General features: G+C 39.7%; 2 protein-coding genes across 2 annotated transcripts; both read left to right on the top strand.

The window, feature by feature from the left end:
* The first annotated feature begins 7522 nt into the window (after positions 1-7522).
* On the top strand, positions 7523-9365 carry LOC110905724 (transcription initiation factor TFIID subunit 9). Its single transcript, XM_022151261.2, has 3 exons — positions 7523-7682; positions 8596-8865; positions 8954-9365. Exons 2-3 carry the CDS (start codon positions 8608-8610, stop codon positions 9230-9232), a joined length of 537 nt encoding a protein of 178 aa, XP_022006953.1. The 5' UTR covers positions 7523-7682; positions 8596-8607; the 3' UTR covers positions 9233-9365.
* A 13072-nt stretch (positions 9366-22437) lies between these two features.
* LOC118486529 lies at positions 22438-26083 on the top strand. The gene is made up of 4 exons (XM_035983031.1): positions 22438-22483; positions 25085-25341; positions 25479-25628; positions 26078-26083. Exons 1-4 carry the CDS (start codon positions 22438-22440, stop codon positions 26081-26083), a joined length of 459 nt encoding a protein of 152 aa, XP_035838924.1.
* Positions 26084-27866: the final 1783 nt, after the last annotated feature.

The following is a 27866-nucleotide window of genomic DNA, read 5'->3' as shown; positions in this document are numbered from 1 at the left end:
AGGTGGGAGGCCCTGGAGAAGGAGGAAAAAGAGAAGAAGGATGAGGCAATATGGAAACTATTCACAGATGGGGCCTCCAGTGAAGAATGAAGTGGAGCAGGCATCACATTGATCAGTCCTGAAGGAGTTGATCTAACTTATGCCATCAGACTGGACTTCAAAAATACCAACAACACAGCAGAATATGAAGCCCTTCTGGCAGGACTAAGATTGGCTAAGAAGATGAAGGCAAGGAATGTGGAGGCCAGTACTGACTCACAGCTAGTAGTCAAGTAGTACCAAGGGGAGTACGAGGCCAAGGACAATACAATGGCTCAGTACGTAGCCAAAGTGAAGGAGACAGCCAAGGCTTTCAAGACCTTCAAGCTAGAATACATCCCCCGTGGGAGAAACAGGAAATCTGATGCCCTTAGCAAGCTGGCTTCCGTGGCATTTGACCACCTAGCAAGAGAAGTCAAAGTAGAAGTCCTAACCTCCCCCTCCCTTGGCACAGAAGAGGTAGCTGCGATTGAAAACGCACAAGAGACATGGATGACACCGATTGTAAGATTCCTCCAAGATGGGATACTACCTGAGGGAGACTGGTTGGCCAGGAAGGTAAGAGTCAAAGCTTTGCAATACGAGTTGATTGACGGGGAACTTTACCGAAGATCATACCTGGGCCCATCCTTGAAGTGTGTCGATAGTGAAGAGGCTAAATACGTAATTAGAGAAATACATGAGGGTATTTGTGACATGCATTCCGGGCGAAGGACAGTAGTGGCAAATGCGATGAATGCGGGATTCTATTGGCCTAGAATGTATGAGACAGCATCAGAGAAAATCAAGAGATGTGACAACTGCCAGGTCCATGCACCCATGACACACCGCCATAAACACCCAATGATACCTGTGTCAACGTCTTGGCCCTTCCAGAAGTGGGATATCGACATAATTGGGCCGTTCCCAGAAGGCCCAGGAGGGGTTAAGTATGTGGTGGTTGCCATCGATTATTTTACCAAGTGGATAGAGGCAAGGCCCTTGGCGAAGATAACCGGGGAACAGATGAGACGGTTTGTACTAGACAACATCATCTGTAGATACGGGGTCCCAAAGGAACTGGTGAGTGATAATGGTGTTCAACTTACTAGAAAACCCTTCAGGCCATGGTGCGAGCAGATGCACATACGCCAAGTGTTTACCTCTGTCACCCACGCCCAGAGCAATGGGTTAGTAGAAAGAGCAAATCAAAGCGTTATCAAGGGAATGAAGTGGAGACTCGGGAGGAAACAAAAAGGATGGCTAGAAGAATTGCCATTTGTGCTATGGACATATAGGACCACCCCCAAGGACTGCAACGGGGAAACCCCCTTCAGCTTAACTTATGGGACGGAGGCTGTCATCCCAGCTGAAATAGGGTCCCCAACTGCCAGAATGAAGCTCAGAGAAGCCGAAAACGAGCAAGACCTCCGAATAAATCTGAACTTGCTTGAAGAAAGAAGGGAAGTGGCTGCAGTCAGGGATGCTAAGTACAAAAAGCAGCTTGAAAGCTACTATAATGCTAAGATGAAAAAGCTCAACCTCGTCCCGGGAGACTTAGTCCTAAAAGCAAATGAAGCTAGCCTGCAAGAGAGCACCGGAAAACTTGGGCCCAACTGGGAAGGACCCTACCGGGTTACTTGGGCAAACCGCAAGGGAAGTTGACCTCATGCAACTTAGGAAGTACCACATGTAGAAGATGCAAGATGTTCCCAAGGGAAAACGACCAGAGAGCCACTTTTGTAAAAAACTAACTGCTAGTCAGGGGGTTACCCTAAGAAAAACCTTTTGTAAGACCTTGTACTTGAGGACATAGTCCCCAAGAAACGTATGGCAATTAACAATCCACTTGTTCTTTTTGATAAAAGTGCGGGTGTTATATTAGGACAGACGTGTCCAAAAAACTACAAACCTAATAACAAACAAACACACGTGTAAAAGGTATACCCAACATACCAAATGCCCGGCTGTGGGGCAGAGCAGGGCCTAGCTAGCCCAAAAAGAATGGACAAACATGCTAGAAAACATAATCTAACATCATAAATCTGTCCAGAGGTTGTCCTCGAACAGACAATCTTGGTTTATAAAGCAAACCATGAAAAAGAAAACAACACACTTTTGTAAACAAACTACAAAAAGGAGCCAATGCATACACACTAGAAAAGAGGAACTTTCAGTGTATAAGTTACAAAGTAAACATACATATGACAGGGAATCTTGCCAACCCTGAAAGAAAAGCCAATACACAAACGAACAAACTAGAAAAACCCAGTGCACAGACTAAACGGAGTTCTTTGTAAGCATACTACAAATAACCAAGAGTATTCAGGAGAATGCTGGGCGGGTCCCCGGCAAGAACACCTGCAAAAAAGAATAACACACCACAAAGCAAACAAAGGCAAATCAATAATATACAGTCAAAAGATAACTAGCGGGCCATACGATTAGATACCGGGTGAGCCCCGACACGAAGGCCCTCCCCCCATACATCAAAAAGTTAACAATATTCTAAGAAGCATAATTGTTTAAGGTACAACCATATCGAAATTGTTAATGTTTTAAAAGTTACTAGGAATCACCCCAGACAGAGACTTCGGAGAAGAGGGACCAGCGGGAGTCAGCAGGGCTTTCAGCTCATCAATGGAAATCATGGGGTGCTCAAGGATCTTTTGAAGAAGGGCAGGGGTCTTACCCCTGAACTCCATGTCCAGTTTAGACAGTCGCTTCTTGGCCTTAGCCTTAGAGTTATAAAGTGGGGTCTCTTTCCTCCCCAGGCCTTGAGCAGAATAAGCATACCTATCCTTCAAGCCTGCCTGATACCCTACGTCCCGGTAAGCCCTGTAGACCTGTTCAAGACCACTTTTAAACTCCTCTGACTGGGAAACTGCGGTAAGAAAGGCCCCGAAGCCCTCATTGATCAGCCAGTGCTTCTCCTTAGCTAGCTTCTGGTTGTCATCAGAAGATATCCCCCATTCGGCATACATAGTATCCAACTGTTCTTGAGATACGGAGTCAATCTCCTTCTGGTGCTTCAACGCCGCAGCCAACTCCTCCTTCTCTTCAACTAGAGCTGTCATCTCCCTCTCCCAAGCTCACCCCTTTCGCTCCAGCATGGCACCAGCCCCCTGAGCAAAAGATGTCACAAAGAATCCAAAAGGAATCAAACAAAAAAAAAGAGATAGGGGGAGGAAGGTTATGCACCTTTTCCTCCTACAGCTTACGCTCAGCCTCAACCACTTGGCACCGAAGCTCGGCAGCAACGGATTGAGAGGCCTTAAGGTCACTTCTGAGCCCCTCATTCTCTTTCCTCAGATCATCAACTCGTTGCAACATGCCAACACCCCTAAAAAGCCCTTCACAGAGTGACATGCTGTACTGATCATCAAAGAGATCATCCCTCAAAGCAAAATTAATAAACCTATGGGAGGGGGGGGGAACAACATGAGTCAAGAAGTCCCGTGAAGTTTCAGGGTTCCCCACCACTGAGGATTGAGTAATTTTCCACTTAGGAACGTAGGGAACCGGAAGGGCATCGGCAAACAAGGGAGCCAGAGGGGATCGATGAGTAAAACCCTCAAATTGAGAAGGTTTACTAGTCCCGGTGGCATGATGAGGAGAAATCTCAAAAGCTGAGGTAATGCGAGCAACACTTACTTCAGGAGTCTTGTCCCTAACACGAGAAGAGGAAGGGGCAGTAGGGATTTCAATAGGAGCATGAGAACTTCCCTGCCCCAAACAAACAAACAAAAAAAAAAGAAAAAAAAAAGAGGAGGAAACATTAGAAATTTATCAAAGCAAAGCAAATCCAAAATGGGAGATAAAAAATGAACTCAAAAAACAAAGGTTCACTCACAAAGCTGGAGGACCGCAGATGCTTAGACAAAGAACCTTTAACCCCAATAGGGGGAAGTTCAGAAGCAGCTTTTGTTGCAGGAGGGGCCTTTTGTCCACTAGCGCTCCGGAGCCTCAGCCGGATATCACATGGGGCAGGGGCTTGCTTGGGACTAACAGCTTTCCGCTTGCGAGCCAGACGGCTCTCCAGGTCTTCCTTGTCATCATGGCTAGAATCATTCACTTGAAGGGAGTCAGGGGAACTCTCCTCTCCATCAGAAGAAGCCCCCTCATTCCCCTCCACGGCAGCAGAACCCCCTGCCTGAACGGATCCTCCGGTAACCTGCGTCTCAACACCCCGGTTCAAACCCAGTTAAACCTCGTCATCAACCACAAATTTAACATCTCTAGAATCCCCTTGAAGCAGCCTCCACAAAGTAATCTCTACACAAAAGAAATACTAAAGATGACTACACAAGCCCCAAAAAGTAAAGACATGTACAACAAGCCAAGAACAAGAGAATACCTTTTTTTGCCAAAAAAGGCCTTGGGTCGGACTGAGTAGAAGGGGCTCAGTCCTCCCATAGGCAGGATCCCTTCGGAGAAAGTAAAAGCTCTCGTAGGATTCTCATACATGCGTTTCCATTGGACAATTTCATCAGCAGACAAGATAGGAACAATGTCTTCAATGGCAGCCTCGGCATCTCTCAGCGGTGGAGACTCTGGTATCATAGCAGCAGAAACGTAGATAAACCTGCTCTTCCATTCTTTAGGGAATGTGGAGGTTGGCATGAATGAGTAACAAGGCCGAGACACACTGTCCTTCCGTTTGGCAAAAGTGAACCAGTCCCCATCTGAAATTAACTTATAAAACATATAGAACAGGGGAATAGACGGTTCACCGGAAACCGCCACACAAGATAACTCAAAATGCACAACCCTCATAAACCCTAGAGGGTGCAATTGGGAGAAGTGAATTCTGAAATGACGTAATAAATCTATCTTGAAGGAAGAAAGGGGATACCGGACACCGCAGGAAGAAAACGCCAAAGTATAAAGAACAATCCGATCTGGTGTACATTCGGCCGACTCATCAGGGCCTGGTAAAGTAGGAGAAAAACGCTTGGGTATCTTGTAAGTATCAACGAAGGACTCCAAATCCTTTGCCGTCAGAACAGAGCGGATCATGGAGCGACCGGTACGACTCATGATCAGGCAAAACAATGATCGGAAAAGTGCAATGGAAGAAAGAAAAGGGGAAGTTAAAGAAAAATTCAATAGGCAAGGAGGGTATTTAAAGAAGGTAACTGACAAGCAAGGGGAAAACCGTCACATCACCCTCATTTCAAATTAAAACCACCCTGCACGTGTATTAAGGAGATTAAACCCCAACCGTCGATTCTTGGCGATTAATGACCCTCGAAAAAGAAAAAAGGGGCACATGATGATTAGCTGAGGGTGGGCCCAGATTCCTAGCCTAAGTAGACCATCCCTGTTAATAGTTATGACTCAGCCCTGGATTATAAGATTTGAATCTCATAACCAGGGACTAAAGATGACTTGACGACGGGCCAATAGGGTACCCCATTTATCCGTCTTGGGCTACCGTCATGAAGGCCCAATAGATAAGGCCCAAAAGCGGCAATACTTGCCCACTAAGGTTTCTCTTATATGAAAATGGGCGGGAAGGAAAGGATCAGAGAACACAGGGTGCATTTAATGTATGACATGAAGAGGATCTTTGGCTGGCATCGTACTTCTAAGCTGGAATCATTAAATGAGAAGATAATCCTACCGTTGGGGGTCAGACACGTGTCTGACCCCCCCCCCCAAAGATCGACAGAATCCGTTGGATCATCTCGGTGTGACCCCATTAGAGAGATAAGGGCTTCCGGCTATATAAGGAAGGTATGGGATAATCTTAAAGGCAGGTCCAAGGTATCACACTAAATACTCTCTCATTTATTCCGACCATAAATTCCTCTACATTAAATACACACACATATTTATTAGATTCACATCATAGAGAAACATTCCGGTGATCACACTCATCGGAATAAAGCTTCTCATACTCTCCGGCAAGTTTACTTATTCTCACGCCAGAGCTTGGTCACGGACCCCCCGGGGCCCTCCGTGACGAGGCTAACGGTTTTCTTTTTTGTAGCATTCAAGGGCTGGGATATTCCAACGTCAGCAAAGACCCGTTGAACGTCCTCAGGGATTTGGGTATTCGACATACCCAATTATTATATTTAAATAATTCAAACCTCAAATAACTATTGTGTTCAAGTTATTAAACGCACATGATGTACAAATTATTAACACATCCTAAATTAAAACCAGAAAAAAGGAAAAAGAAAAAAAAAAGCTCCAAGTATAACCCGTTGATGCCCTTGCAGAAGGTGGTTCCATCATTGGCGTTTCATTCCAGTCGAGCTTTTTTGGCGAACAATTCCATCTTAGCTATGGCCGGTCTTCCGCAAGGAGAGTTTTGAGTGTTTCACCTCAGGGAAGTCTTGCTGGCGGTGTTTCACACCTAAAGTGTTCCCAAAAGGTTAATTATATTAACTAGCTTTCACAGTTATTTTAAATTTACTAAAATTTAATTACTCAACCGGTTTTGGGGTGTGTAATTAATATTCAGGATCCTATTATTCGTACAATATTGTGTATTGATTTCTGTATTTAATGGTAGTAATTGAAAAGTTGAGTATATTCATTTTAACTTTACTTGGATGATTAATTTATTTTAAACTGGGTTGTTTGTTTAGCTCTTAAAGAGATTTTTAATGGTTCAGACCTCTTACTGGTTTAACACTTAATGCTTCAGACTGTTTGTTTTGCGAGCAGATGTCTGAATGATTCAGAAATTTGCCTCTGAATGGTTAAACATTATACTGAGTATGAATGGTTAAGACCTCTTATCTGAGTTGGTCAGACATTTGCCTCTGAATAGTTAAGCATTATATTGGTTCTTAATGGTTCAACACTTAGGGGCTGTTTGGCAACATCTGAATGATTAAATGCTAAACCAGCAAGAGGTCTGAACCATTAAGTGCTGAACCAGTAAGAGGTCTGAACCATTAAGAGCCTGTATAATGTTTAACCGTTCAGAGACAAATGTCTCACCCATTCAGATTAGAGGTCTAACCATTCAAACTTTGTATAATGCTTAACCATTCAAAAGCAAATGTCTTAGCCAGTCAGACATCTGCTCGTTAAACAAACAGTAAGAATCATTAAGTGCTGAACCAGTAAAATGTCTGAACCATTAAGAACCTTATTAAGAGTTAAACAAATAGCCCCTTAATAATTCAGACCTCTTACAGGTTCATCATTTAACCATTCAGAAGTTGCCAAACAACCCTAACTTTACTTTAGTTAGATAATTTATTTTAAACTATTTTAACACTTTAATGACACGATAATATATCCAATTTTTTTCAATGGAAAGATTTACATCTCTTAAATCACATTAAATAAATTATAAGCTTCTTCTTTCTTGATATTAAACTCAAGACCTCCTCCTAACAAATATATATACCAAGTGAGCTAGCCTAACATCATCATCCAATATGTTATTGAGATAAAAAAAAAATGTAAAGTGTCTGTTTAGAGGATATATTATTATTTCTCAACTTAAATTAAATCACACAGTAATAAATATGTTCAAATCCAATAAATACCGTGGACCCCACCAAACAAAAAATAAATAAATAAAAAAGCCCAAAAATCCTGCCATTTGGCGCTACGTTACGTTTCTTCCTCAACTCTATTTCTCCCTGTGACGGTGCGGTTGAATCCTACACTACGCCACCACACCACACCACCAGGTACTTCTTCTCTCTCTCTGCATCGTTCTTGCATACATGCTACATGTTAACATGCTGATCATTGTCTGCTTTCCTACTTGATTCAATTTTATGTTATTATTTAGGGATTTTATTCATGTTTTCTTCAACTTACGGCGGTTTTTTTTTTTTTTTTTTGCAACCGGGCAATGATACGTTTGATAAGTTCACTGATGTTGATATATCGTAGAGAAGTTATGGATTGTGTTTGTTGCGGTTACAAATTTATAGATTTCATCATACAAAAAGAATTGTGTGAATCCAGTGTTCTATATTACGCTCAATCGTACCGGTTTGTGTAATTGTTTTGGATTCAAAGCGACGAGTCATCTCGAATCTGCAGGAAAATTTTGAGAAAATCAGAAATGCATTGAATCTGGTTGAAATACTTAAAAGTTGATATGCATTTATGTTTATTTAATTGATGCTTAAAAACGCCTATTCACATATGAATTTACCTTTTTTTGTTCATATAAGTTGACACAAATTCTATGGATTATATACTGTTGAAGCTTAAACTAGTTATCTTCTGTTAGTAAGGGGGTGGTGTGGGGATATTTTTTTGCATTTGTTTACAAATTTATCCTATACATAGGCAAAGGTATGCACGTTTATTCGTTTGTTATATTTTTCTTCGGCGTGGTTGTTTTTGGATCTCTTATAGGTGATTTTTAGTTGTGTTTACGAAAGATTGATCGGTTTAATACTTGACTTGTGTATGTAGATGTTTATCAGTTTATGTGTTTACAAGTGTGCATGTATACATGTATTAGTTATGCTTATCTGCTGAGTGTTGTTGCAATGCGAAATATAGTATCGTCCATGTGTGTATAGGGTTCTTAACTTACAATGTGATAGTTTCATAGAAACAAATTGGTCTGTTGAATGATTGCAGACAATCAAAAGAATGGCTGATGGAGATGAAAACTTGCCAAAAGATGCGAAGACGATTATATCCCTGCTGAAATCCGTCGGTATTGACAATTATGAACCTCGTGTCGTACGCCAGTTTCTAGAACTTTATTATCGTACTGCTGTTGAATTAATAACGGATGCACAAACCTACTCGAACCATGCTGGGAAGGCTCTTGTTGATCAAGATGACGTAACACTTGCGATCAAGTCTAAAAGCTATTTCAGCTTCACTGGTCCCCCTCCACCCGAGGTACGTTACATTGTGATTTCTTATCATAATCGTTACTATATTAGTTTTTTGCTGCGAAAGGAACTCATATTACTTGTGCATTATGTAGGTCAAAGATGCGGCAATGAAGGTCAACAGCAAACCGATTCCAAGGCCACTAAATGGGCCGTCGCTTCCTCCAGCGTGGGACACGCTGATTGCTTCAAGCCACCTGATGAAAATCCAAAAGAACCGATCAAGTGAAGTGGTTGAAGAACAAGAGGTGGAAGATAATGTTGGTAAAAGTGTTGACAATGCAGCGGAAACATCGCAAGAAATGAGGACTAATGTGCTGCCAGGAACCCGTCAACGTGTTTCATTTCCCCTTGGTTCGATCCGCCGTAGGTAATCTTTATGGCAGAAGCGTACTTTAAGCTTATGTCTACCGACTTGAATAGATGTGCATGCTTAATACAGAAAGTTTGATGTATACTTGGAATGGTTAATGTTTTTACATGGTATATGCTTTCTGTTTCCTTAAAGGGGCCACCCATACGCGATATAGGGTACAAACCAAACTTAGGTAACTCAATTGTTGTGTTGCATCCGACCACTTTCGGCACCAGCATATGGATCGACTGTGACGTTTATAACAGCAGGTTTTCTTTCAGAAATATACATTCAGTGAGAGCCGATTAAGCTCATCAGGAGTCCCAACAAGATAACCTTTACCGCCAAAAGGTTGCAAAACAACTTAGAGGTAGCAATTTCAACCCATTATAACTTAAGAGGTCAATTTGAACGATAGTTTTATAAGTTAGTCACTAACGGGTGAAATATCGCACCCACCAATACCATATCGCATGAACTGAGGCAAAGCCATGCTCTTGTGCAAGGGCATCCAACCCAAGGGCTTATTGAGATGGATGAGCAGCTCCAATGGTAAGGGCCTCTAAAGCTTCCAAATTATCAGTTAGCTAAAAGGAAAGGGGAGCAGTGTGCTCACGGGTTCAAAGTTGCCCAAAGTCTATTTCTAATTGCAGAAAATCTTCTAAATCGTTTTCATTAATAGAGTAGCACATTAACTAACCATGGTCCCAGCCCGTTTCAACCTTCACTAAAAAAAGGGGCGTTTCAGTTAGAACTCGTTCTCACATGTTACCGATACCACCCATCTTGCCCCTTCTAGCTCTTAAGTGTATTGTAGTCATGTTTAACCAACTAACTATTTAAAAGATAATGGACAAAAAAAATGTGTAAGGGTTAACCCAAACCCTTTATGACATGTACCCAATGCGGCAATGCTTCTGAACCGTCATTCGGACCCCTCTACGAGGATAAAGAAAACAAACCTCGACTTCCATATCACTGAACCCAAACCCAGAGTCTCCTTCAGCGGCAACCATGAGCTGATCAGGTGAAGCCATGGCTGCAGCAAGTTTATAACCTAAACCAACTCCCTTTGTCCCCCATGTCCCATGCGAATCGGTCAACAAACCCTTACCCATTGGTGTAGGTAAAAATGGATTTCCAGTTTTTCAAACAAAATTTTAAGTTCATCTTCAGCCCTACCTATGGCTGCCCCTCTCAGCTTTTATTATTTTGTCATTTGTAACACTCTTAATTGGTTCTATCTTTCTACCACTATCTGCATCATCTATCTAGTAATCTATTTGCTTCTAATTCAGTTAAAGTTTGGTAAAGCACATCAGATGGGATTTCTAAGTACCTGGGAACACCGCCACAACTCACACTAGATGCCCACATGGGCTCACTCACTCACTCACGGGGTCATGAACTCGGTACTAGATGGAGGTGTTTGAACGAGTCATATGAATTATAAATTTTAAGGACGTGTATGATTTAAGAATACGTGAAAATATGATGCCTTTTCTATTGGAATGAAAATTCAGAATTGTCACTTTTTTTCAATACCATTTCTACATTTGGTTTCCGAGTTTATTTTATCTCAAGACTAGTAATTACGGGACAATATTACACATTAGTAATTTTTGGTTCAAATTGTTGTCAATGAGTTGGACCCGGGATGTAGTGTCATGGGCCCAACATTTAAATGTATGTAATCTAAATCATAGGTTGACCGTTGACGTTAAAGGTAAAGAGAAGCCCAAATACTTTTCAAAAAAAAAAAAAACAAAACAAAAAGAGAAGCCCAAATACGTGAGCTCATTTCTCAGCCCAGTCTGCCCAGATATAAATAGCACTAGTGTGTAATGCCCATGCCGTTATAGCCTAGTGGCATCTTGAGGTTGAATAAGACTTAGTGACCATTAGGTCTTTGGTTCGATCTCCTCAATAGGGTTTTTCCCATATTTATTGGGTTTCCTCCTGAATTGATGTATAGACATTATTCTTTTGTTTCAAATCGCTTATAAATTTTGTTGTAACGTAAAGACTTGATGTCATGTTGCTGTTTATAGAGGCAAATACGTGCAAGAAAATTAGGGGAACGCAATACGTATATACAATTTTCGGTCGAAATACGCGTAAATTTACACTATTAAGCCAAAAAACAGCGGGGGCGGGGGGACCCCTGCCCTCTTAAAAGCTTTGCCCATGTCTCCAAAGGTATGAAATGTGCCCCAAATGACTGTCCAAGCTAGCCCATGGATTCCTAGCAAAGCTATGACACTTGAACATCAAGTACTTCGTTTGTCCCTTGGTCTATTGATCATTCTACATGTGTTTCATTGTATGATGTTGGGATACGATATGGCTCGCTGAGTCAAACATTATACATAAAAAACTTAAGTAAAATTGCTGAAATTGCCCTTATGACTTACGTTTTCTTTGATACGCAACATTTTAAAATCTCCTCTTGAAATAAACGTGCGCATGTGTTATTCGAATGTCCAAAATTATGTTTTAAAGCTTCAACCATGCGTTATTCGAATGTTCATAGTTGTTATGAATCTTGTTTTTATTCTGATAAACAATAAGAACCAGCTAGGACAACTACGTTCGATAACCACCGTAACCATCCGTGTGATTAACTCAAAACATTGTTACGTTTGATTTGGAACAAAACACTTTTTTGTGATCATTCTATAATATTTTTTTTTATAAATTAGATAGAAAGATGAAAGTTTGACATTTCTAGATATTATTTTTAAAATGTTGTTGAAAACCAGGACATTAAATATGAATATGGAACAACCCTGGTTTGTTCCAACTTATTATGATCCATGTGACTGTGACGCTGGATACCTTAAAACTCATATGAATATGAATATATAATAAATTAAGGCCAATGTAACGTGCAAAGGCACCTTCCTAAGCTCCTACACACAAGGAACTCCTATCATTGTTGTTGCCTTGTTAACTAATTTTTAACCAATCATAGTCGTGCAGCTGACCACCGCAACCGACGTTCGTCTACATTTTCTCATTTTTTTTTTTTTTTTGCATATTTTTGACTAATTAAACAAATTCTGTTAACTTGAATTTGTAAAACACTTAAATGTATTTATTTGTATAACCATGGAATTAAGACGTGTTAAGTATTACATTTTGTTTATTACATAGTTAGAAAAACGAATATACATAATTGAATTTTTTCTAAGACCTTAACTTTTTTAACGGCTAAATTACATTACACGTGTATTTTGCAGGATTTGAACTCACAAACACTTGTTGGAGAATACACCACTTTACGATCATGCTATCCTCTTAGGTACTTCTAAGACTTTAACTGAATGAAATAGGATTTCACTTGCTAAGAATCTTTTGATTAGACGGGTTGGTGTTCTGATGGTTCCTTGTTCGTTTCGTCACTTGGCGACTGAGCAAATCATGTGTTCTTTGCATGGTCATTTGCATCTCAAATTTGAACTCGCTATGTGGGTGGTGAGGATTGTTGGTTGTTCCTTCGAACAGGTCGGGTCCTATTAAGCTCATTGAGAGTCATCAGCGATCGAAGAAAAACTAAAGCTAATGTGTCGTTGATGTAATCGACTATCTAGATCACAATTTTTTTTCCAATGGTTCCTTTTGGTAGATAATCACTAATTCTCACTATCTTTTTCCAAATCGTATAAGGTTTCCGCTATTTTTTTTTTCATTTTTTAAACTAAGGGGGTTCCCGGGAACCCCTAAAAAACCCCTGGATCCGCCTCTGTATCTGGATCATCTGGAAATACAAGAATTGTGTATTGTTCCAAAAAGAATATAGACCGGCCATGAAAGCGCCAATGACATTTTATTGCTTTCGTTTAACTGGGTTCAGGATAGAACTAAATTAGGTAACATATTTGGGTTAGGCTAAACGTACTTTCCTCGGCTATTCCAATCCAATAATACAACTCACGGCTCATCCAAAATTTAAACTAATTGGTGGTTGTGTATTATGTAGTCCGAAACTGAAGTTCGGATGCCATTTAGTAGCCAGTAGCGGATTCAGAATTTTTTCTACCGGGTTCTTTTTGGTAGATTTTCACTAATTCTCACTATTTTTTCCTAAATCGTATAAGGTTTCCACTAACTTTTTCAATTTTTCCAAACCAAGGGGGTTCCTAGGAACCCCCAAAAACCCCCTGGATCCGCCACTGTTAGTAGCTGCATGGATAGTTTATTCTTTGTAGTTTACTAGTTTGTATGATTTTGTGGTTAATTTGTATGTTTTGAACAAAACCAGAAGGAATAATTATTAATTGTACCCAGTATTTTTTAATTATAGCAAAAAATTCAAGTTCCGGTTATTAAATATAAGCCAGAATAAATAACCCAAAACTCGGTCCAAACAACCCAATATTTGAATAAATTGAATCCGATCAATTCGAATGTTACTCTGATCGATATATTTCCAAAAAAAAAAATGATTAACCCGATCTGAACAATAAGAAACCCATATTAATAACCCGAAAAACACCCATAGGGGAGATTTTAAATGAAGAAATAGTTGTAGATGATGATATGTTACATAGAAAAAGTTAAGGTAAAGAAACAATATATTTGATAACTTTTAGGAGAATACATCAAGTAAAAAAGAGGGGGGGGGGGGGGGGCTATGTTTAGTGATACGACCCGACCCACAAACCTACCCGTGAAGATCCATTTCTACTCAAAGTTTTCATGCATTGCACAGTTAGAGTCCATGTTCCAACTTCCATGCACTTCTTCCTCATTTTATGTTTTGTTGAGTTGTTTAATTTAGTATTTTTGTTAGTGGGTAGCATAACCACTTGGTCCATGTTCATGTTTTATGTTTCTTAGTTTTAATTCGTATGTTTTGTAAGCCCTTTATAAGGTCTAGAGTTTTAGCAATGAAGATAGAGAAAATTGATAGAAAATTAGTCTTGTTCTTCGTCTTTGTTCTTGGAGCCTAACTCACTCTACGGGTATCTATCGGGAGATTGACCATCTCGAATCGGTCCCTAACATTTAGCAATACCCATATTTCTTGGTTAGATTAATGTTATTTGCCGATATCTCTTGTAATTTGCACATTTATTGCTAGCTTCTTGTTTGTCTTACGTTGTATTTATATCTTTTTCCGCCATTCGAAAAGAAAGAAAAGAAACATAATCAAATAAATGAGAAAAATGCCCGGATAGTCCCTGTGATTTCGGCTTTTTTCACCTATAGTCCTCAACTTTCTAAAATTACCTCAATAGTCCCCAACTTTTCATTTTTTGTTCCCGGATAGTCCCTGGGTCTAACTTCAGTTTGTTTTCTCTGTTAAGTGACCCCACGTGCATATCACCTGAGGGGTATTTTGCTCAGTTTCCTTGTGCCAAAGATATAAAAGTATGCTTGCACCCCTACTCCCTCATTGTCAGTTGTTTTCCCTCCCTCCCTCCCTAAGGCGAATCTGGCTCATCATCTTCCCCTAATCTTTTCACAATCTAAACCCTAAATTTGATCGATTGATCATCAGAATCTTCCCATGAAAATCAAGGACGGCGATCCTCAACATCCAAACAACAACCGTCAGTGGAATTTCCGGTCCAATTCTGAGTATGTGAAGCCCTTTGTACCAGAGAGTGTTTACGGTACGTATCGTTAAAACCCTAGCTTCATTGTGCAAGAATGCTACAGGTTCAAGAACATGCAATATAGACAAATAAACTGTTAAAACCCTAACAATATCTCTAATTTTATACCCTAATGTGAGTTTAATGTATGTGCAGATGGTTTTGAGAACTTTTTCAGCATAAAACTTCTTTATGGTGGTGTGTTTACTCCGTCACCAGGAAGAAAATACGCCTTTGGCAAAGCTGCTTATGTTGACTACTGCAACATTGATGAATTTTCAGTGCATGAAATCGACTGGATGGTGAGAGATCTTCAACTACATGTTCCTGATGTGAAGTTGTATTACCATTTTAAGATTCCTGAGTTAGATTTAGACGTTGGATTATGCCCTTTAGGTAATGATGGTGATGTTAGGCTTTTGGCCAAATATGTTGCAAAAAACAAAGTGATTAAGGTCTTTATAGAACATGGTGAAACTAAGGTTAAATATTACTTTAGTCCTACACAACCGTCGAAGGTGGTTATTCAAGAATTAGAAAATGAGGGGGGTGTTGTTAATACCATTCAAAGGCCTAGAAGAAATAAACTTAGGGTATCAAAAAATCTCTTACTTCAATGGAAAGATGTAAAATTGATGTAAATGGTTTAGAGGCTGCTGATAAGGTAACTAATGAAGTTGTAAATGATGATGTTGAAGAGGGTAACACAGGTGGTGTAGAGGCTGTTAATGCAGAGGGTAACACAGGTGGTGTAGAGGCTGCTGATAAGGCAACTAATGAAGTTGTAAATGAAGTTGTAACTAATGAAGATGTAGAGGCTAATGTAGGTGGTGTAGAGGCTAATGTAGGTGGTGTAGAGGCTAATGTGGGTGGTGTAGAGGCTAATGTAATTGTGGAGAATGCATCGTTCACTAACAGTTTTAGCTATGATTTTGACAATGCAAATTTCTCAACTGATTTTCCAATAGATGGTGAGTCTAGGCAAGCGGAGGGTGATGAGTCTGAGGTCGGTCAGTCTAAGCAAGGTGAGGGTGGTTTGTCTGAGCATGATGAGGGTGGTAAGGCTGAGCATGGTTAGGGTGGTGAGTCTGAGCATGATGAGGGTGGTGAGGCAACTGATGGTGCTGAGGCTGATGATGATGAATCATCTGAGGATGATGATTCAGATGACAGTGACTTTGGAGAGGGGTTAGAGAGTATGGATGAGGCTGAGTATGACATGATGGACTACCATGCAAATGTTGACAGGGGTGTGGAGTTTATGGGAGCTCAAGTAGAGTCTGTTGGCAACCATGATGTGGATACTAGTGATGACTTATTAGATGATGAAAATCTAAGTTATGAGTCTTTTGACAGCTTGACTGGTGAGGAAATGGAAGATTTCGAGACTAGGAGAAGTATGAAATTAAGAGAGTTGAGGAGGAAAAAGAGGGATGGACAATCAACATCCCAAGTGACCTTTTATGTTGGTCAGATGTTTCCAACAGCCAAAGTGGCAAAAGACAAGATAAACAAACATGCAATTGAAACAAGGAGGGCACTGTTTTTTCTGAGAAATGATAAAAAAAAAAAGAATTAGGGTGGTTTGTGAGGGTAGATGTCCAATTTTCACATGTGGGCCGAATCAAGTTGGGCCCAGCCAAAGTGGGCCAGGTATCCATATACAATCTGCAAGTTGCATAAAAAGCAAGGAATCTTCTGCAAGTGGGACAAAAAAGGGGTTTAAAAAAGGATTGGTAGAATGCAATGATAAAATGAATGGTAGGTTAAATAGTGTAGATTGTCCTTGGGTTTTGTACTTGTCTAGATTGAGCGATGAAGATGAGACTTGGGTGGTAAAGACTAAAGACTTACCAACCAGATCACAAGTGTCTCACATCCAGAAAAAATACAACTTTTCACTTCTACCTTGTTGGCTAAACAAGAGTTTGTGATGAATCAGATTGCAGCCAACCCTAATATTTCAGTAAGTAGGCTACAAGAAGAGCTTGGGAGGAAGTATGAGCTGTCTGTGACAAAAATGAAGGTATAAACCCTAATTTCTGCTTGTGTTTATTTTCTTTAATTACAGACCATTAACTAAGTTTAAACTGATTACAGGCTTTCAGGACGAAGCTCAAGACTACAAAGAAGATTCAAGGGGACTTCAAAGATCAGTATGCAAGCCTCAGGGACTATGTCATGGAACTGCACAGGACCAATCCAGGTACAACAATTAAATTTGTTTTTGAGCTTGAGTGTAACCCACATGCACCCACAAGGATCTTCAAGAGGATTTATGTTTGTCTGGGACCACTGAAAGAAGGCTTTAAAGAGTGTAGGAGGGAACTGTTGGGGTTAGATGGGGCATTTATGAAAGGCCCCTACCCTGGTCAGATGCTAACTGCAGTTGGTTTAGATCCCAAAAATGGCATTTATCCTTTAGCTTATGGAATTGTTGAGGTTGAGAACAAAGACTCCTGGATCTGGTTCCTACAGTGTATTAAAGATGACTTGGATCTTCCAGATAATGCAAATTTCACCTTCATTTCTGACAGGCAAAAGGTATGGTATTACATTCAACAATTATCCTAAGTCTGTTTTTGTATAATTAATGTTTGAAATGTGATGAAACAGGGAATAATACCAGCCATAACTCAGGTATTTCCAGCAGTTGAGCATAGATTTTGTGCAAGGCATATATGGCAGAACATGAAACTTCAATGGAGAGGAGATGCCTTCAAGGATTGTCTTCAAAATGCATCCAAAGCTTATACAGTTCCAGATTTTGAAGCAAAATTGGAGGAGTTGAGGTTGTACAACATTGAAGCTTATAACTGGTTGGAAAATATTCCACCCATTCACAGGAACAGGTCTCATTTTACAGGTATATGCATATCAAAATTGTTGTGTTCATACCAAAACTGTTGTTTATTGCTGTTTATTGTTCATACCAAGCTTATAACTGCTGTTTACTACTGTTTATTTTTGTTTATTGTTCACACCAAGCTTATAACTGTTGTTTACTGCTGTTTATTGCTGTTTATTTGGTAATACCAAGCTTATAACTGTTGTTTATTGCTGTTTACTGCTGTTTATTGATGTTTATTGTTCATACCAAGCTTATAACTGTTGTTTACTGCTGTTTATTGCTGTTTATTGTTGTCTTTGTTCATATATTGATCATTGACTTTGGCAATTTGATATACAGGTAGGGCACAATCTGATGTGGTGTTGAACAATATGTGTGAAGTCTTGAATGCAAGGACAGTCAATGGTCGAGACAAGCCTATAATATCTGCTTTGGAGTTTGTCAGGGAGTATCTAATGCAGAGGATTGTGAATGTTCTCAGGAAGATTCGGTAGACAAATGGTCCACTTACTCCTAGAGTTGCAAAGATTTTTGAAAACACAAAGAAATTAGCTGCAAATTATAATGTTAGGTGGAGTGGTGGGACAAAGTATCAGGTCAGTGGTAAGGTCACAGTGGATGGTGCTGCAACACATAAACAGTATGTTGTGGATGTTGTGGATAGGGTTTGCACTTGTAGAGAATGGGAAGTTTCAGGAATCCCTTGTAGGCATGATGTGGTTGTCAATTGGGACATGGCAATGAATGGCCAAGAGGTTGGACCCCCGGAATCATGGGTTAATGAATGTTATTATCTTGAAACATGGAAGAGGGTTTATAGTCATACCAATGGTCCCATTAATGGTAGAGAATTGTGGCCAAAATCACAGGTTCCAACCAAACTAACCCCACCTCTGCACCACACACCTATCGGCAGACCTAAGAAGAAAAGAATGAAAGATGCTGTGGAGTTGCAGGATGAAGTTGAAAGGGCTTCACAAGCAAGAAACAAGAGAAACAGGGCTGCTGAAGCTGATAACGAGCAGGCTGTGGTTGGTGGCAAATTCACAAGAAAATGGAAGTCGTGAACTGCCAGAAGTGTGGTGTAAAGGGCCACAACCAAAGAACTTATGGAAGGACCAAAAAAGTTGTCGAGCCGAAGAAAGGGAGGAAAGGTAAGAAGAAGAAAGATGGTAATCAAGCTACTAAGGTTGGTCAGGCAGGTCCAAGTGTTTAAGGGTTATGGTTTTCGGGTTGTCGGGTTATGGTTTTTGGGTTGTCTTAAAACATTGATGCAGTCGTTTGTGTTTATTTAGCTTATTAGAACATCTATGACAATTATCATCATATTTTGGACTTGTTATGTTGATGATAGTAATGTAGGATATTGTGTATGGTTGGATGTTTAATGGTCAGTAGTTTAAAGTTTGTGGTTTACTATTTTGTGTTTTAGTTTCACGTTTGTCGAATGTTAAATCTGGTCCAAATGTTGGACACTTATGTTTGTTGAAGGTTGTATCTGGTATTTGAAGTTTGGACAGGTTATTGTGTTCATTTGTTGCAACAGGTCATGCACAATTGATTTAAACGACACATTTTGCACAATGGATTTAAACAACACATTTCGCACAATAGATTTAAACGACACATTTCGCACACACATTTTGCACGATACCTAATTACTTCCAAACAACCACATTCAAACAACCTGCTCATTGAATCAACCTACTCATTGAATGCTATCCATATTTCACCAACCACATTTAAGACATAATTACTTCCAAAGAACCAAATTCATACAGCTTGCTCATTGAATGCTATGTATATGCATCAGATTTTCAAAAAACATTGGGAATATCCATTGCATTGAAGACATTACAACATCCTTCACATTAAAAACATTACAATATCCAATACATTCAACCTTTAACATACATCCAAAACACAAACCCTAAAAGTATTAAAAGACCCGTAATGATGTTGTTCTTCAGCCGATTCTTTTCCCGCATCTTGGCTAACTCAGCATCAACTTGGTTTCTGTGTCTTAAAAGCCCAGGAATAATTGCCACTGCACGACTGCACATTGGTGGGTCCACACACCCTATGAATCTTCCACAGTTGGGATTCTACAGAGAAGGAAGAAAGGATCAAACTTTTTAAGCCCTAGATTATTAAAATCGGTAATAGTATACATTACCATGGTTGGACAAGAGTAGAATCGGCGACCAGGGTTGAGATCAGTCCATGACGTAACTATGATTGCATCTTGGCCACAATTGCAGAAAACCATGAGGATGATGGGGTCGATTCGCCGCTAAGGAAGAAGATGAACAGTGATGAAGATGAAGAACACTGATGATGAGGAGAAATGTTGGTGGTTAGGTTTGTGGGAAAAAGAGACTTATTTAATAGGCAAGAGAAAAGAAACACAGAAACTGACCAAAATACCCCTCACGTGATATGCACATGGGGTGACTTAACAGAGAAAACAAACTGAAGTTAGACCTAGGAACTATCCGGGAACAAAAAATGAAAAGTTGGGGACTATTGAGGTAATTTTAGAAAGTTTGAGACAAAACGTAAAAAAACGCAAAACCACAGGTACTATCTGGGCATTTTTCTCCAAATAAATTTATGACCGTCTTTAAAAAAAGTTACAAGATAACTATCTTTAATTAACTAATTTTTCACGTATTTTGGGTTTTGACATTGTTTTTTTTTTAATTTATATAATATAATTTTTGGAAATCAAAATGTATATGCTTTTGAGTGACGCAAAGTTGGAGGCATTGAGTTTTGACCCTCACAACGTACTCCACTTGTCAAAGTGGATAACAACCAGCCCTTTTATTTTGTTTCACAAGTAACATATAATAAATGGCCATTCTGCCAAACACCATTGTCCATTCTGCCAAACACCATAGACTTAAGTTCATGAAACAAGTATTGTGTATCTTGACTGACTAATTAATGTGTAGTCAGTCTTGCATTATTAGGTGACAAATTGGTTAAAGGTACATGCAGTGGCGAAGCTTGAAAATTTCCACCGGGGGGTCGGAAGTCACCGAACCTAAAAATTCTATATAAGTAATCAGTTTTTTTAATAAAACCGGGGGTCGAAAACGTATATATCTAAAAAATTCTACACGAAACGTACATATATAACACTAATAAGCGAAAAGTTCGGGGGGTCGGGCGCCCCTCCCGGCCCCTTAAAAGCTACGCCCTTGGGTACATGTAAATTGTGTAGCATGTCCATGTAAATCAAAACTAAAAATAAATATTTGAAACAATTTGGCAGCAAATAAACTATCTACTTACAAATATCGAAACCAACCAAAAAGGAATACATCATTCACCAGATAACCTAACACAAGTGACAAACTTGGAACGTAATCATCATCATGCCCAACAAATTAGGGCCAAATCCAACAACCACTAAATATAGATTTTTTTGATAATATCATGTTACACAAGTTAAGAAAACTTTAAAAACTTAATTTTCATCATTCATCAAAAAAATCTATGGTTGAGATTGGATGTTACATAAAACAGTTTTTCTAACCATGTAACAAACTAACAAAAAGTACACTAACAGCTTTTGCTTTTTCACTTTTATATTTGACACAAAAAGTGTAACAGGTTTTGTATATTACACTAAAATTTATCTATAAAACATGTAACATATTTTTACATGCACTACACAATTAAAACTCATGAAAACTAAGTTCGACAATGTTATACTTTGTAAAACCTGCAAAAATCTATTGTTGAAAAAAAGTGTACGTAACATATGATGTTACATGTATATAACGGATGAAAAAGATGTAACATGTACTCTTTTTCTCTCCTGACAAAGATTGTTACGTGTAAGAATTTTGAAAAAAAAAAAAAGATTTAACATGTGGCAAAATGTGATGCATTCATAGAGTTTCTCGAGTTTTTTTTTTTTTTAACTCGGGGTTTTTCCCATATATATATAGGGTGGGGTTCGGCTACAAAGTCCATTTTTCCTACAAAATGTACAAAGTCATAAAACACCACAATTTCAGCCATAAAACATACTCAAAACCCACAAATAACAGAGTAAAGATCACTAAAACACAATACCCAAACCCTAGCATTCCATAAAAACTTCAAACACACTATCGCAGAACTATGCATATAAAACACAACATGATAATTAACATAAAACACATTAATGTTAGTCTTCGATAATCAAAGCTTTATCATCCAAAATACAACACAAAACCCACAATGTGGCGTTTTAGTAATCCTCACTTTGTTACTGGTGGGTTTTGAGTGTGTTTTATGGCTAACATTATGGTGTTTTATGACTTTTTACACTTTGTAGTAAAATTGGACTTTGTAGCCAACTCTCACCCTATATATATATATATATATATCTATATCTATATCTATATATATATATATATAGGGTAAAGTTCATACGAGAACCACCTTTATTGCGAGAACTGCGAGAACCAATGTGAACACAACCAAAAATAGTTAAAAAGTGTGACTACTAACAAGGTTATACAAAACAAGCATTTTGACCCTAAACATTAATACGGACTAGCGGAAACGCTTGATGGTCATAATGTGTGCATGTGCTCGCTCCAAATCATCCGACCGCCTAGATTGAGGATTTACCTACATTCAACATAAACAAATAAATTAGTACTTCGTCACTAACATTATTAACTAATAAGTTGATTCGTCTCTAGCACATATTTTACATCATTCATTTACATTACTAACTGTTAGACGGTTCATTACATTCTCGCCTCAATGCAGAGACTAAACATACTTCTCTTAGCATACCCGCTAGCGACGGGTACTAGCATCTTAACATAACTTTCATTCGATTCGTTCATAACGAACAAACATATTCTTACACTTACACCTCAATCCGAGAAAGACGGATTGAGTAGGTTTTCATTCGTAAGTACATAACTTCCCATACCCGGTTCGACTAGAAAGAGTCGGGTATGATACATTCCCTTTCGTAACTTAATCGTTTCTCAACATCCGTTTATGACGGATCATACTTTCACTTCCAAACCACCATAGATTTCAAATATCACAATTTTTGTCATAACAACACAATACGATTGAGATTATTATGCATATAACAACATAATAGAAATAGGGTGTACACTAACGTACCTCGATCTTGTGAGTCTCCCGTTTTCTTAGTGTTTGAGCCTTCTTCTTTCACGCCTACATTAAACGCATTCATTCATTTAGCCCAACACTTTCATTCCATCATTTACATAAATTTCTCATTTTCAAGTGATAAACATTATCACTAATTTTTTAGAATTTCACACATTTATTCTCTTAAGCATTTCATTAAACACTTGGTGTTCATCATAACTACAAGCATTATTTACAAGCATACAATGCATGAATTTCTACTAGTTCGTCTTATAGTTCATCAACAATCGATCCTTGTTCATATCTTTATTTTGTCCTAGATAAGTTTTCTATGATTCAAGCATTACAGCATCACCCTACTTCGAGATTTCACATATCAATAATCACTTTGATCATCCTATTCATATCACAAATTCATAAAATAGGTTTTGTTTTGGTCAAAACTTACCGAAGCAATTAAGTGATCAAATTAGTTGAGTGAGGTAGTGTGCTAAAAAGTGTGTTGAAAATATGCTTGTTAGGTTCTTTGGAAAAACAGTGTTCAGGATACGGCTCAGGATATTGAGCTGTATCTACGATCAAACAATGAGCAATAAAGTAAAGTAAATGACACGAGATGTACGAGGAAAGCCCTTGATCAATCTAGATCGCCGGCATAAAACCTCGGGAGCTGACAATCGCAGCTGCCTAGTTCTTCTTATTGCTTTAAACTTCAGGATACAGTGCAGGATATAGATCAGATCGCTAAGTGTTACAATGAATTTTGTGAAAGTTGCGAGAAAGCAAGTGTTGAGAGTGTGATTGTGATGTCCTAGTTGATCTGATATACCCACTATTTATAGTAACGAATTACAAACTAAAATTCCTATAAACATGGGATGCTCCGAATATTCCAATGTGAACGTTGTAGACCGAGTAATGCGGCTTCAACGGCTTCTTGTGAACGACTTGGACCGAGTCTTCAGTAGAAAAGGTCTTCATGAACGTTGCTAGCTTCTAACCCACGTACCTGCATTTAATCCGTTAGTGATCCTAAGGATACCATTCAGGATGTTACCAATATCCTGAGTCAGCATCCCGGATGTAAACAGATACAATAAACAAGATATATATCAAGATATTTTCCAGGATATAGGCTCAGAATTTCACCCATAACAATTGTCCCCAAAAAATGTTACCGTTAAGTATCCTGGTCACTAACGGTTATATTTTTTCCCGAAGAACGAGGCAATGAAGAGATAAGACCATTGATGTGATAGCTTTCGACCACCCGGCCTATAATTACTCATCACACCCTATATCTTTTTCATCCTAGTCTCCATTTAACTATCTCCGAAGAGAAAAAAGGTAAACAATTTCTCTCAACTTCATCTTCCTTTTTCACCCTCTTCAATATTCCGGCAACATGACAAGGCAGACAAGATCCAGCTCCGGCGATTCCGCCCCCACATTCATTCACCAGAATATTCTCCAAGATCCGGAGAAGGAAATATGCTCCTTCGACAGTGCCCACTTGTCGGCCCTCAAATCCTCCGGCATCTTCCCAAAAGGGACGGTGTTCCGGCCATTTGATCGGGAAATCCGATCGGATATGGTTTCCGACGAGTGGCTGTGTTTCAATGCTTTCCCCTTCACTCTAGGGCTGCAATTCCCTTTTTCTGAATTTATCACCGAGTTTTTTGATGTCACAAAAATTTGCTTCAGTCAAACAATGCCAATGCTTTGGCGAGTCTTGTCCGTTCTTGATCAAATCAAGAACAACCATATCCCTGACCTTTCTGTTCATGATCTCCCATTAGCATACCGACTTAGGTGCCACGGTTCTTGTCGATTCTTGTTTTATTCTACTTCCAGTGACCCACTAATCCTCCGAGCCACCAGGAATGAAGAGGAATGGAAATCCAAATTCTTTTTCGTAAAAAGAGATTCAATCCCTGGTGGAGCGGATTATCCGGTGCATTGGTTGAAGAAGGGTAGGATTTAGGGTTTAAAGATGATCCTGCTTGTTATCCTGCTTTATATCCTGAACTGACTTTGTCGTTTTCTTGTACAGCTGATTTTAGGAAGCTAGCACCTCCCCTTGCAGATTCTCAAAAAAGAATAGACGCTATCAGGCTCCTTCCGGAAGCAGAGAGAAGTTTCAACCCATCTCCAGCAACCCCAAGCCCTCTTTCAAGCGCAACCATGTCTGGTAAGGATCCTGCAAGATATCCTGTAGACACATGTTTTTTATTTGATATCTTTAGGAAAGGTTTAGAATTTTACTCCCTGTGTGCAGATTCCAGCAAAGTCCCAGTCTATCTAGACCTTGACGAACTTGACAGCTATCCAACTCCCTCCATAGTCAAGAAGGAGGCTCCTGCTGCTACTAGCTCCAAGCCACTCCCAGCTCCCAAGGCCAACCCAAGGACTCGTGCTTCCACGGCGAAAAAGAGGAAAGGCCTTGAAGTCAGCGCTCCAAGCTCAGAAGGGTTCTCCTATGACGAGCTCAGCTTCACCGATTCCTTAGAGCCAATGACATCCTTCCTCAACAAGGTAATATCCTGACACATATTCTGCACGTATATCCTGCACATATATCCTGCCTGGATATCCTAACTGGATATCCTGATAGGATATCTTAGTCATTATAGAGATACATATTCTAACTTGTACCTGTTATTGATGCACAGGGCCTCCAGCATTTGCTCCACTTGTACAACGATGCATGTGGTACCGTCGCCCTTCATGAAGCCAGGATCAAACAGCTCGAAAGCACCGTTGCTGACCAAGGTGCCATTGCTGAAGCGAAGAGCCGGCACTATGAGGATAAGCTGAAAAAGGTCACCCGGGATGCTGAGCTCAAATTGGCCACCATGCAAATGGATCACGATCAGGCCATGATCAATTTCCGGGAAGGAATCAAGACTTCCGCTATTGTCTCCCTGTTACAAGCACGCATCAAGATGGCCTATGAGGCCAAGGAGACAGGTCTTGTTTGCCCATCCTGGCCAATTGAATCCTGGGTAGCCAAGCTGAAGGAGCTCGGAGGCAAGGCTGTGCCACTCCCATCTGAAGCCGGTGAATCTTCCAAGTCAGCAGGGGTGGCGGATCAGGCTGGAGACAAGAAGGATGCTGGAGCGGATGCTGGTGAGGATGCTGGACAGGATGCTGGAGAGGATGCCGGTGCTGAGAAGCCGGGGAAAGCAGGAGAGGATGCCGCTGTGTGAGGGCAGCTGAGTGGGCGATGATGGATATTGATGCCTAGGCCGGAGCCCACTTTTTTTTTCAGGTTTGATGGTTGATGTCCTGAACAATTTACTTTTCTTGTCTGTTGAACAATTTTAATTTCCTGCACGTAGACAATATGATGGCCAAAGGTGGAGGGATCCTGAGTTTCAGGACGAAGCCCTTGGTCATCAGTTAGTATGGTTTGTTTTGAACGCTTTTAACAAGTGAAGGTGGAGGTATCTTGGGTTCCAAGACGAAGCCTTCATTTGTTAAGTAAATATGTTAGGAAACTAATTATGCTTTTGGTGGATGGGTCTCGGTTTGAGACGAAGCCAATTGCATAATCTTTTGCTATGTTAATAATATAACCCTTTTTTGGCTTTATCATTGTCGTCATCGATATATGAATTTCACTTGTGAAAATTGTTTTGTTTGCACATTTTTCGGAACATATTACAGATATATCCTGGTAGATATCCTGAAAGATATGCTGATAAAGATATCAAAATACAACCTATTAATCGTCTAAGTAAAAAGGAAAGATCATACCAGAGATTCTCAGTGAATCAATTTCAATTCCTCATTATAGGCTTGTCCCCAGTGCACACTTATAAACTCGAATCCATCTTCAGAATAGTATGACGTATGTCCCCTGTACTTAACATAGAAACACAAATGTATTCATATTCTTGACTCGAATGAATTCCACATACCTCAGGGCAAAACTCTTGATATCCTGAAATGAACCCTTAGTATACTGGGGATAAACCCTGAGTTTTATGCGCTACAGGCGGGAGTGTATAAACTCCAAGACTTAGAAAGGTGAAAACCTTTAAACCTTAGAGAGTATGAAAATACCCTTTCGTGAGAGAGGGTGATCAATCCTCATATACCTTTAGAATTCAGGATATAGCCAACAGTAACGAAATTGTCAGCCACTTTTACATGGACTGGTCCCGCCACCTTGAACTATCCCTGAATAACTTGCGCTCCAGGCGGGGTGTTTAAACCCAATTCGGGAGAAAGGTGAATACCTTTAAACCTGTGAAGGGATCAGTACCCCTTAAACGTGAGAGAGGGGGCCAATCCTCTAATCTTCTGATTTATCCTGAGTACACATCCTGGAGCTATATCCTGGAGCATATGCTGCAAAACAATTGTAAACTAAGGTGGGTGTTAGCTTGGCTAACACCCCTCCGATGCCTAAGTCAGTATTGGGTTCAAGATAATAAACATATATATTTAAAAGAGATAGGATACATACCATTCTGAGATAGAAATTAAATTCTATTCTTACTTGAAATAGAGCTTTAAGTGTACAGCATTCCAAGACCTTGGTAGCATATCCCCTTCCAAATTCTTGAGTCTATATGCTCCTTTCCCTGCTTCTGATTCAACTTCGTATGGTCCTTCCCATTTTGGAGCTAACTTGCCATCGGCAGGATTAGTAGTATTCTGAAAAGCCTTCCTTAGCACCCAATCACCCACTTGAAATCTCCTAGTCCTTATATTCTTGTTATATGCTCTGGATATTCTTTGTTGATATGCTGCCATCCTTACCCTTGCTGCGTCTCTTCTTTCGTCTATGGTATCCAAATCTTGACATAAGGCTTCAGGATTCTGTTCAGGATTCTGTAGGATAGATCTTGCAGTAGGTATCACCATTTCCGTTGGAATTACTGATTCTGCTCCGAATACTAAGGAGAATGGGGTTTGGCCGGTTGCATTTTTTACCGTTGTCCTGTCAGCCCATAACACAAAGGGTAATTCCTCTGCCCATCTTCCTTTTTTGGCTCCAAGTCTCTTCTTTAAGTTGTTCACTATTATCTTGTTTGAAGACTCAGCTTGCC

This window comes from Helianthus annuus, chromosome 14 (genome assembly GCF_002127325.2).
Source record: "Helianthus annuus cultivar XRQ/B chromosome 14, HanXRQr2.0-SUNRISE, whole genome shotgun sequence".
NCBI classification, from domain to species: domain Eukaryota; kingdom Viridiplantae; phylum Streptophyta; class Magnoliopsida; order Asterales; family Asteraceae; genus Helianthus; species Helianthus annuus.
The sequence above is the reverse complement of the archived record's forward strand: the minus strand, read 5'-3'. Positions and strand labels throughout refer to the sequence as shown.